The 12,044-nt window shown below is 54.4% G+C and overlaps 2 protein-coding genes across 4 annotated transcripts in view; one reads left to right on the top strand and one right to left on the bottom strand.

The window, feature by feature from the left end:
* Nucleotides 1-9,726, bottom strand: part of slc35a2 (solute carrier family 35 member 2) — a 44,845-nt gene extending 35,119 nt beyond the window's left edge. For 2 of the 3 annotated variants that reach the window (XM_085978960.1, XM_085978961.1), the window contains exon 1: nucleotides 9,520-9,719. In XM_085978960.1, the coding sequence (XP_085835086.1) occupies nucleotides 9,520-9,589 (70 nt within the window). In that variant the 5' untranslated portion in view covers nucleotides 9,590-9,719. Of the gene's footprint in view, nucleotides 1-9,519 lie in introns of all 3 variants that reach the window. The other variant, XM_085978959.1, reaches the window with a different exon arrangement.
* The window catches only part of LOC147086771 (uncharacterized), a 518,811-nt gene that overhangs the window by 180,701 nt on the left and 326,066 nt on the right, over nucleotides 1-12,044 (top strand). The gene's annotated exons all lie outside the window — the stretch shown is intronic.

Raw genomic sequence — 12,044 nt, 5'->3', positions numbered from 1 at the left:
ACAGTGGCGAGGGAGCTTTACTCTGTATCTAACCCGTGCTGTACCTGCCCTGGGAGTGTTTGATGGGACAGTGTAGAGGGAGCTTTTCTCTGTATCTAACCCCGTGCTGTACCTGCCCTGGGAGTGTTTGATGGGGACAGTGTAGAGGGAGCTTTACTCTGTATCTAACCCGTGCTGCACCTGCCCTGGGAGTGTTTGAAGGGACAGTGTAGAGGGAGCTTTACTCTGTATCTAACCCGTGCTGTACCTGCCCTGGGAGTGTTTGATGGCGACAGTGTGGAGGGAGCTTTACTCTGTATCAACCTGTGCTGTACCTGCCCTGGGAGTGTTTGATGGGACAGTGTAGAGGGAGCTTTACTCTATCTAACCCGTGCTGTACCTGCCCTGGGAGTGTTTGATGGGGACAGTGTAGAGGAAGCTTTGCTCTGTATCTAACCCGTGCTGTACCTGCCCTGGGAGTGTTTGATGGGGACAGTGTAGAGGGAGCTTTACTCTATCTAACCCGTGCTGTACCTGCCTTGGGAGTGTTTGATGGGACAGTGTAGAGGGAGCTTTACTCTGTATCTAACCCGTGCTGTACCTGCCCTGGGAGTGTTTGATGGGGACAGTGTAGAGGGAGCTTTACTCTGTATCTAACCCGTGCTGCACCTGCCCTGGGATTGTTTGATGGGACAGTGTAGAGGGAGCTTTACTCTGTATCTAACCCGTGCTGTACCTGCCCTGGGAGTGTTTGATGGGGACAGTGTAGAGGGAGATTTACTCTGTATCTAACCCGTGCTGTACCTGCCCTGGGAGTGTTTGATGGGACAGTGTAGAGGGAGCTTTACTCTGTATCTAACCCGTGCTGTACCTGCCCTGGGAGTGTTTGATGGGGACAGTGTAGAGGGAGCTTTACTCTGTATCTAACCCGTGCTGTACCTGCCCTGGGAGTGTTTGATGGGACAGTGTAGAGGGAGCTTTACTCTGTATCTAACCCGTGCTGTACCTGCCCTGGGAGTGTTTGATGGGACAGTGTAGAGGGAGCTTTACTCTGTATCTAACCCCGTGCTGTACCTGCCCTGGGAGTGTTTGATGGGACAGTGTAGAGGGAGCTTTACTCTGTATCTAACCCGTGCTGTACCTGCCCTGGGAGTGTTTGATGGGGACAGTGTCGAGGGAGCTTTACTGTGTATCTAACCCGTACTGTACCTGCCCTGGGAGTGTTTGATGGGGACAGAGTAGAGGGAGCTTTACTCTGTATCTAACCCGTGCTGTACCTGCCCTGGGAGTGTTTGATGGGACAGTGTCGAGGGAGCTTTACTGTGTATCTAACCCATACTGTACCTGCCCTGGGAGTGTTTGATGGGGACAGAGTAGAGGGAGCTTTACTCTGTATCTAACCCGTGCTGTACCTGCCCTGGGAGTGTTTGATGGGACAGTGTAGAGGGAGCTTTACTCTGTATCTAACCCGTGCTGTACCTGCCCTGGGAGTGTTTGATGGGGCAGTGCAGAGGGAGCTTTACTCTGTATCTAACCCGTGCTGTACCTGCCCTGGGAGTGTTTGATGGGACAGTGTAGAGGGAGCTTTACTCTATCTAACCCGTGCTGCACCTGCCCTGGGAGTGTTTGATGGGACAGTGTAGAGGGAGCTTTACTCTGTATCTAACCCGTGCTGTACCTGCCCTGGGATTGTTTGATGGGACAGTGTAGAAGGAGCTTTACTCGATCTAACCCGTGCTGTACCTGCCCTGGGAGTGTTTGATGGGACAGTGCAGAGGGTCCTTTACTCTGTATCTAACCTGTGCTGTACCTGCCCTGGGAGTGTTTGATGGGACAGTGTAGAGGGAGCTTTACTCTGTATCTGACGCCGTGCTGTACCCGCCTTGGGAGTGTTTGATGGGACAGTGTAGAGGGAGCTTTACTCTGTATCTAACCCCGTGCTGTACCTGCCCTGGGACTGTTTGATGGGACAGTGTGGAGGGAGCTTTACTCTGTATCTAACCCGTGCTGTACCTGCCCTGGGAGTGTTTGATGGGGACAGTGTAGTGCGAGCTTTACTCTGTATCTAACCCGTGCTGTACCTGCCCTGGGAGTGTTTGATGGGAGTGTAGAGGGAGCGTTACTCTGTATCTAACCCGTGCTGTACCTGACCTGGGCGTGTTTGATGGGGACAGTGGCGAGGGAGCTTTACTCTGTATCTAACCCGTGCTGTACCTGCCCTGGGAGTGTTTGATGGGACAGTGTAGAGGGTGCTTTACTCTGTATCTAACCCGTGCTGTCCCTGCCCTGGGAGTGTTTGATGGGGACAGTGTAGAGGGAGCTTTACTCTGTATCTAACCCGTGCTGTACCTGCCCTGGGAGTGTTTGATGGGGACAGTGTAGAGGGAGCTTTACTCTGTCTCTAACCCGTGCTGTACCTGCCCTGGGAGTGTTTGATGGGACAGTGTAGAGGGAGCTTTACTCTGTATCTAACCCGTGCTGTACCTGCCCTGGGAGTGTTTGATGGGACAGTGTAGACGGAGCTTTACTCTGTATCTAACCCATGCTGTACCTGCCCTGGGAGTGTTTGATGGGGACAGTGTAAAGGGAGCTTTACTCTGTATCTAACCCGTGCTGTACCTGCCCTGGGAGTGTTTGATGGGACAGTGTAGAGGGAGCTTTACTCTGTATCTAACCCGTGCTGTACCTGCCCTGGGAGTGTTTGATGGGACAGTGTAGAGGGAGTTTTAGTCTGTATCTAACCTGTGCTGTACCTGCCCTGGGAGTGTTTGATGGGACAGTGGAGAGGGAGCTTTACTCTGTATCTAACCCGTGCTGTACCTGCCCTGGGAGTGTTTGATGGGACAGTGTGGAGGGAGCTTTACTCTGCATCTAACCCGTGCTGAACCTGCCCTGGGAGTGTTTGATGGGGACAGTGTAGAGGGAGCTTTACTCTGTATCTAACCCGTGCTGTACCTGCCCTGGGAGTGTTTGATGGGGACAGTGTAGAGGGAGCTTTACTCTGTATCTAACCCGTGCTGTACCTGCCCTGGGATTGTTTGATGGGACAGTGTAGAAGGAGCTTTACTCTGTATCTAACCCCGTGCTGTACCTGCCCTGGGAGTGTTTGATGGGGACAGTGTGGAGGGAGCTTTACTCTGTATCTAACCCGTGCTGTACCTGCCCTGGGAGTGTTTGATGGGACAGTGTAGAGGGTCCTTTACTCTGTACCTAACCTGTGCTGTACCTGCCCTGGGAGTGTTTGATGGGGACAGTGTAGAGGGAGCTTTACTCTGTATCTAACCCGTGCTGTACCTGCCCTGGGAGTGTTTGATGGGACAGTGTAGAGGGAGCTTTACTCTGTATCTAACCCCGTGCTGTACCCGCCCTGGGAGTGTTTGATGGGACAGTGTAGAGGGAGCTTTACTCTGTATCTAACCCCGTGCTGTACCTGCCCTGGGAGTGTTTGATGGGACAGTGTGGAGGGAGCTTTACTCTGTATCTAACCCGTGCTGTACCTGCCCTGGGAGTGTTTGATGGGGACAGTGTAGTGCGAGCTTTACTCTGTATCTAACCCGTGCTGTACCTGCCTGGGAGTGTTTGATGGGAGTGTAGAGGGAGCGTTACTCTGTATCTAACCCGTGCTGTACCTGCCCTGGGCGTGTTTGATGGGGACAGTGGCGAGGGAGCTTTACTCTGTATCTAACCCGTGCTGTACCTGCCCTGGGAGTGTTTGATGGGACAGTGTAGAGGGAGCTTTTCTCTGTATCTAACCCCGTGCTGTACCTGCCCTGGGAGTGTTTGATGGGGACAGTGTAGAGGGAGCTTTACTCTGTATCTAACCCGTGCTGCACCTGCCCTGGGAGTGTTTGAAGGGACAGTGTAGAGGGAGCTTTACTCTGTATCTAACCCGTGCTGTACCTGCCCTGGGAGTGTTTGATGGCGACAGTGTGGAGGGAGCTTTACTCTGTATCAACCTGTGCTGTACCTGCCCTGGGAGTGTTTGATGGGACAGTGTAGAGGGAGCTTTACTCTATCTAACCCGTGCTGTACCTGCCCTGGGAGTGTTTGATGGGGACAGTGTAGAGGAAGCTTTGCTCTGTATCTAACCCGTGCTGTACCTGCCCTGGGAGTGTTTGATGGGGACAGTGTAGAGGGAGCTTTACTCTATCTAACCCGTGCTGTACCTGCCTTGGGAGTGTTTGATGGGACAGTGTAGAGGGAGCTTTACTCTGTATCTAACCCGTGCTGTACCTGCCCTGGGAGTGTTTGATGGGGACAGTGTAGAGGGAGCTTTACTCTGTATCTAACCCGTGCTGCACCTGCCCTGGGATTGTTTGATGGGACAGTGTAGAGGGAGCTTTACTCTGTATCTAACCCGTGCTGTACCTGCCCTGGGAGTGTTTGATGGGGACAGTGTAGAGGGAGATTTACTCTGTATCTAACCCGTGCTGTACCTGCCCTGGGAGTGTTTGATGGGACAGTGTAGAGGGAGCTTTACTCTGTATCTAACCCGTGCTGTACCTGCCCTGGGAGTGTTTGATGGGGACAGTGTAGAGGGAGCTTTACTCTGTATCTAACCCGTGCTGTACCTGCCCTGGGAGTGTTTGATGGGACAGTGTAGAGGGAGCTTTACTCTGTATCTAACCCGTGCTGTACCTGCCCTGGGAGTGTTTGATGGGACAGTGTAGAGGGAGCTTTACTCTGTATCTAACCCCGTGCTGTACCTGCCCTGGGAGTGTTTGATGGGACAGTGTAGAGGGAGCTTTACTCTGTATCTAACCCGTGCTGTACCTGCCCTGGGAGTGTTTGATGGGGACAGTGTCGAGGGAGCTTTACTGTGTATCTAACCCGTACTGTACCTGCCCTGGGAGTGTTTGATGGGGACAGAGTAGAGGGAGCTTTACTCTGTATCTAACCCGTGCTGTACCTGCCCTGGGAGTGTTTGATGGGACAGTGTCGAGGGAGCTTTACTGTGTATCTAACCCATACTGTACCTGCCCTGGGAGTGTTTGATGGGGACAGAGTAGAGGGAGCTTTACTCTGTATCTAACCCGTGCTGTACCTGCCCTGGGAGTGTTTGATGGGACAGTGTAGAGGGAGCTTTACTCTGTATCTAACCCGTGCTGTACCTGCCCTGGGAGTGTTTGATGGGGCAGTGCAGAGGGAGCTTTACTCTGTATCTAACCCGTGCTGTACCTGCCCTGGGAGTGTTTGATGGGACAGTGTAGAGGGAGCTTTACTCTATCTAACCCGTGCTGCACCTGCCCTGGGAGTGTTTGATGGGACAGTGTAGAGGGAGCTTTACTCTGTATCTAACCCGTGCTGTACCTGCCCTGGGATTGTTTGATGGGACAGTGTAGAAGGAGCTTTACTCGATCTAACCCGTGCTGTACCTGCCCTGGGAGTGTTTGATGGGACAGTGCAGAGGGTCCTTTACTCTGTATCTAACCTGTGCTGTACCTGCCCTGGGAGTGTTTGATGGGACAGTGTAGAGGGAGCTTTACTCTGTATCTGACGCCGTGCTGTACCCGCCTTGGGAGTGTTTGATGGGACAGTGTAGAGGGAGCTTTACTCTGTATCTAACCCCGTGCTGTACCTGCCCTGGGACTGTTTGATGGGACAGTGTGGAGGGAGCTTTACTCTGTATCTAACCCGTGCTGTACCTGCCCTGGGAGTGTTTGATGGGGACAGTGTAGTGCGAGCTTTACTCTGTATCTAACCCGTGCTGTACCTGCCCTGGGAGTGTTTGATGGGAGTGTAGAGGGAGCGTTACTCTGTATCTAACCCGTGCTGTACCTGACCTGGGCGTGTTTGATGGGGACAGTGGCGAGGGAGCTTTACTCTGTATCTAACCCGTGCTGTACCTGCCCTGGGAGTGTTTGATGGGACAGTGTAGAGGGTGCTTTACTCTGTATCTAACCCGTGCTGTCCCTGCCCTGGGAGTGTTTGATGGGGACAGTGTAGAGGGAGCTTTACTCTGTATCTAACCCGTGCTGTACCTGCCCTTGCATTGTTTGATGGGACAGTGCAGAGGGTGCTTTACTCTGTATCAACCTGTGCTGTCCCTGCCCTGGGAGTGTTTGAAGGGACAGTGCAGAGGGAGCTTTACTCTGTATCTAACCCGTGCTGTACCTGCCCTGGGAGTGTTTGATGGCGACAGTGTAGAGGGAGCTTTACTCTGTATCAACCTGTGCTGTACCTGCCCTGGGAGTGTTTGATGGGACAGTGTAGAGGGAGCTTTACTCTGTATCTAACCTCGTGCTGTACCTGCCCTGGGAGTCTTTGATGGGACAGTGTAGAGGGAGCTTTACTCTATCTAACCCGTGCTGCACCTGCCCTGGGAGTGTTTGATGGGACAGTGTAGAGGAAGCTTTACTCTATCTAACCCATGCTGCACCTGCCCTGGGAGTGTTTGATGGGACAGTGTAGAGGGAGCTTTACTCTGTATCTAACCCGTGCTGTACCAGCCCTGGGAGTGTTTGATGGGGACAGTGTAGAGGGAGCTTTACTCTGTATCTAATCCGTGCTGTACCTGCCCTGGGAGTGTTTGATGGGACAGTGTAGAGGGTGCTTTACTCTGTATCTAACCTGTGCTGTACCTGCCCTGGGAGTGTTTGATGGGACAGCGTAGAGGGAGCTTTACTCTGTATCTAACCCCGTGCTGTACCCGCCCTGGGAGTGTTTGATGGGACAGTGTAGACGGAGCTTTACTCTGTATCTAACCCCGTGCTGTACCTGCCCTGGGAGTGTTTGATGGGACAGTGTGGAGGGAGCTTTACTCTGTATCTAACCCGTGCTGTACCTGCCCTGGGAGTGTTTGATGGGGACAGTGTAGTGGGAGCTTTACTCTGTATCTAACCCGTGCTGTACCTGCCCTGGGAGTGTTTGATGGGAGTGTCGAGGGAGCGTTACTCTGTATCTAACCCGTGCTGTACCTGCCCTGGGCGTGTTTGATGGGGACAGTGTAGAGGGAGCTTTACTCTGTATCTAACCCGTGCTGTACCTGCCCTGGGAGTGTTTGATGGGGACAGTGTAGTGGGAGCTTTACTCTGTATCTAACCCGTGCTGTACCTGCCCTGGGAGTGTTTGATGGGAGTGTCGAGGGAGCGTTACTCTGTATCTAACCCGTGCTGTACCTGCCCTGGGCGTGTTTGATGGGGACAGTGTAGAGGGAGCTTTACTCTGTATCAACCTGTGCTGTACCTGCCCTGGGAGTGTTTGATGGGACAGTGTAGAGGGAGCTTTACTCTATCTAACCCGTGCTGTACCTGCCCTGGGAGTGTTTGATGGGACAGTGTAGAGGGAGCTTTACTCTATCTAACCCGTGCTGCACCTGCCCTGGGAGTGTTTGATGGGACAATGTAGAGGGTGCTTTACTCTGTATCTAACCCGTGCTGTACCTGCCCTGGGAGTGTTTGATGGGGACAGTGTAGAGGGAGCTTTACTCTGTATCTAACCCGTGCTGTACCTGCCCTGGGAGTGTTTGATGGGACCGTGTAGAGGGAGCTTTACTCTGTATCTAACCTGTGCTGTACCTGCCCTGGGAGTGTTTGATGGGACAGTGTAGAGGGAGCTTTACTCTGTATCTAACCCGTGCTGTACCTGCCCTGGGAGTGTTTGATGGGGACAGTGTAGAGGGAGCTTTACTCTGTATCTAACCCGTGCTGTACCTGCCCTGGGAGTGTTTGATGGGGACAGTGCAGAGGGAGCTTTACTCTGTATCTAACCCGTGCTGTACCTGCCCTGGGAGTGTTCTCCACACCTTTGCATTGTGAGAGGCTGTGATTAATATATGAATGTCATGCTGCTGGCTTGACTTGTTTCCTTGCAGCACGTTAATTCGTTTCAGCACCTCAGGACGTCCCAAAGCGCTTCACAGCCAATTAAGTACTTTTTTTTTTGAAGTGTGGTCAGTGTTGTAATTTATGAAACGTGGCAGTTGGTTTGTGCACAGCAAGCTCCCACACACAGCAATGTGATAATGACCAGATCATCTGTTTTAGTGATGTTGAATAAGGGATAAATATTGGTCCCAGAACACTGGGGAGAACTCCCCCCTGCTCTTCTTCCAATAGTGGCCGTGGGATCTTTTACGTCCACCTGAGGGAGCAGACGGGGCCTCGGGTTTAACATCTCATTCAAAAGATGGCACCTCCGACAGTGCAGCGCTCCCTCAGTACCGCCCCTCCGACAGTGCGGCGCTCCCTGAGTACCGCCCCTCCGACAGTGCGGCGCTCCCTCAGTACCGCCTCTCCGGCAGTGCGTCGCTCCCTCAGTACCGCCCCTCCGACTGTGCGGCGCTCCCTCAGTACCGCCCCTCCAACAGTGCGGCGCTCCCTCAGTACCGCCCCTCCGACAGTGCGTCGCTCCCTCAGGACCGCCCCTCCGTCAGCGCGGCATTCCCTCAGGACCACCCCTCCGACAGTGCGGCGCTCCCTCAGTACCGCCCCTCCGACAGTGCGGCGCTCCCTCAGGACCGCCCCTCCGTCAGTGCCGCGCTCCCTCAGTACCCGCCCCCTCCGACAGTGCATCGCTCCCTCAGTACCGCCCCTCCGACAGTGCGGCGCTCCCTCAGTACCGCCCCTCCGACAGTGCGGCGCTCCCTCGGTACCCCGCCCCTCCGACAGTGCGGCGCTCCCTCAGTACCGCCCCTCCGACAGTGCGGCGCTCCCTCAGTACTGCCCCTCGAACAGTGCTGCGCTCCCTCAGCACCGTGCTGGAGTGTCAGCCTAGATTTTTGTGCTCGAGTCTGTGGAGTGCGACTCGGACCCTCAACCTTCTGACTCAGAGGCGCGAGTGTGCTATCCAACTGAGCCACCGGCTGACTGTTGGCGGCTTGTGGGATCTTGCTGTGCATTACCCACTCGCAAAAAAGCTGACCCTTGCTTCCGGGATCTTGCTATGCCTCTCTTTTCCTCCCCTCCCCTCCCCTCCCCCCCAAAAAAATGACCCTTGCTGCAGGGATCTTGCAGTGCATATCTCTCCCCACCCTCCACCCCCAAAAAGAATAATCCTGACTGCTGCTGCTGTGATCTTGCTGTGTATCTCCCCCCACCCCAAATCGACCATTCCTTCTGGGATCTTGCAATGCATCTCCCTGAAAAAAATCCTGACCCTTGCTGCTGGGATCTTGCTGTGTATCTCCCCCCTCCTCCCCAAAAGAAAACCTGACCCTTCCTTCTGGGATCTTGCAATGCATCTCCCGCAACATAATCCTGACCCTTCCTTCTGGGATCTTGCAATGCATCTCCCGCAATATAATCCTGACCCTTGCTGCTGGGAGCTTGCTGTGCATCTCCCTCAAAATAATCCTGACCCTTGCTGCTGGGATCTTGCAATATAATCCTGACCCTTCCTTCTGGGATCTTGCAGTGCATCTCCCTCAATATAATCCTGACCCTTGCTGCTGGGATCTTGCTGTGCATCTCCCACCCAAAAAAACTGACAGCAGAAAAAAGCACTTCAATGTTGGACGGAGGGGGGGATGGCCAAAAAATTGCATCTTTGGCCGTAAAGTGGATTGAGGGGGGTGTTGTCGTGAAGTTGGGGCCTGCTCACCCGTCAGTCTCCGGGTCTCCGGCTCGCTGCCGCTCTTCTCCGTCGTCGTCGTCGTCGCCGCCGCTGCCATCCTGGCACCGTCCACTTCCTCCTCCGGGGCCCCCCTCTCTCTCTCTCCTTCCTTCCTTTCTCTTTCTCCTTCCCTCCCTCCGCCTGGCCTAGCCGCTCCAACCACACCGCGCACTCCGCCGGCAGCGCCGCCCGCAGGCCGGAGGAACCGGCTCCCTCATTGCGCACGCGCAGGCTCACCTTTGACTCCCGACGCAGCGCCGCCCGCAGGCCGGGAGGAACCTGCAACATGCCCCTCCGTCACCCTTACTACGCATGCGCCCACTCAGGTTGACTCCCCGTGCAGCGCTACCTGCCGCCGGGGAGGAGCAAGCGAGCCCACCCGCACATTCCTTCACTACGCATGCGCACAACCAGTTGGTCTCCCAACGCAGCACCTGCAGCCAGGGAGGAGCAGTGAGTCCACACCCCCCTTACTACGCATGCGCACACTTAGTGCACCTCCCAACGCAGCGTCACCGGCCGGCCGGGAGAAGCACAGCAGGTCTGAGCCAAAGTGGGTGGAAGTTCATTGGAATGAGGCGTCCCTCCCGCGGCATTGCTCATCAGGAGTCGGGATCAAGTGGCATCTTCGAGGGGCTGAATGGCCTCCTCCTGTTCCTAATGTAACAGGCTCGGGAGGGGCTGAATGGCCTCCTCCAGTTCCTAATGTAACAGGCTCGAGGGGGCTGAATGGCCTCCTCCTGTTCCTAATGTAACAGGCTCGAGGGGGCTGAACGGCCTCCTCCTGTTCCTAATGTAACAGGCTCGAGGGGCTGAACGGCCTCCTCCTGTTCCTAATGTAACAGGCTCGAGGGGCTGAACGGCCTCCTCCTGTTCCTAATGTAACAGGCTCGAGGGGGCTGAACGGCCTCCTCCTGTTCCTAATGTAACAGGATCGAGGAGCTGAATGGCCTTCTCCTGTTCCTAATGTAACAGGCTCGAGGGGCTGAACGGCCTCCTCCTGTTCCTAATGTAACAGGCTTGAGGGGGCTGAATGGCCTCCTCCTGTTCCTAATGTAACAGGCTCGAGGGGCTGAACGGCCTCCTCCTGTTCCTAATGTAACAGGCTCGAGGGGCTGAACGGCCTCCTCCTGTTCCCAATGTAACAGGCTCGAGGGGCTGAACGGCCTCCTCCTGTTCCTAATGTAACAGGCTCGAGGGGCTGAACGGCCTCCTCCTGTTCCTAATGTAACAGGCTCGAGGGGCTGAAAGGCCTCCTCCTGTTCCTAATGTAACAGGCTCGAAGGGGGCTGAATGGCCTCCTCCCGTTCCTAATGTAACAGGCTCGAGGGGCTGAATTGCCTCCTCCTGTTCCTAATGTAACAGGCTCGAGGGGCTGAATGGCCTCCTCCTGTTCCTAATGTAACAGGCTCGAGGGGGCTGAACGGCCTCCTCCTGTTCCTAATGTAACAGGCTCGAGTGGGGTTATTGTGCACCAGTCGCTGAAGGTAAGCATGCAGGTGCAGCAGGTGGTTAAGAAGGCAAATGGTATGTTGGCCCTCGTAGCGAGAGGGTTTGAGTACAGGAACAAGGATGTCTTGCTGCAGTTGTACAGGGCCTTGGTGAGGCCGCACCTTGAGTATTGTGTGCAGTTTTGGTCGCCTTACCTGAGGAAGGACGTTCTTGCCATGCAGAGAGTGCAGTGAAGATTCACCAGACTGATACCTGGGATGGCAGGAATGATGTATGAGGAGAGATTGTGTCGATTGGGCTTATACTCAGTGGAGTTTTGAAGATTGAGAGGAGATCTCATTGAAACCTATAAAATTCTGTCAGGCCTGGACAGACTAGATGCAGGAAGGATGTTCCCGATGGCGGGGGAGTCCAGAACCAGGGGTCACAGTCTAGGAGTAAGCCATTTAGGACTGAAATGCGGAGGAATTTCTTCACCCAGAGAGTGGTGAACCTGTGGAATTCTCTACCACAGAGGGCGGTGGAGGCCAGTTCATTAAATGTATTCAAGAAAGAGTTGGATATATTTCTTGAGGCTAAAGGGATCAAGGGATATGGGGCGAAGGCAGGGACAGGGTACTGAATTTGGATGATCAGCCATGATCTCATTGAATGGCGGAGCAGGCTCGAGGGGCCGAATGGCCTACTCCTGCTCCTATCTTCTATGTCTATGTAATGTAACAGGCTCGAGGGGCTGAACGGCCTCCTCCTGCTCCTAATGTAACAGGCTCGAGGGGGCTTAATGGCATCCTCCTGTTCCTAATGTAACAGGCTCGAGGGTCTGAACAGCCTCCTCCTCTTGTTCCTAATGTAACAGGCTCGAGAGGCTGAATGGCCTCCTCCTGTTCCTAATGTATCAGGCTTGAGGGGGCTGAACGGCCTCCTCCTGTTCCTAATGTAACAGGCTCGAGGGTCTGAACAGCCTCCTCCTTTTGTTCCTAATGTAACAGGCCCGAGGGGGCTGAATGGCCTCCTCCTGTTCCTAATGTAACAGGCTCAAGGGGCTGAATGGCCTCCTCCTG

The sequence above is a fragment of the Somniosus microcephalus genome, unplaced genomic scaffold (assembly GCF_052327205.1).
Source record: "Somniosus microcephalus isolate GS21.2 unplaced genomic scaffold, FLI_Smic_1.0 unresolved_chr7, whole genome shotgun sequence".
NCBI classification, from domain to species: Eukaryota; Metazoa; Chordata; class Chondrichthyes; order Squaliformes; family Somniosidae; genus Somniosus; species Somniosus microcephalus.
This window is presented reverse-complemented; position numbering and strand designations above follow the sequence as displayed.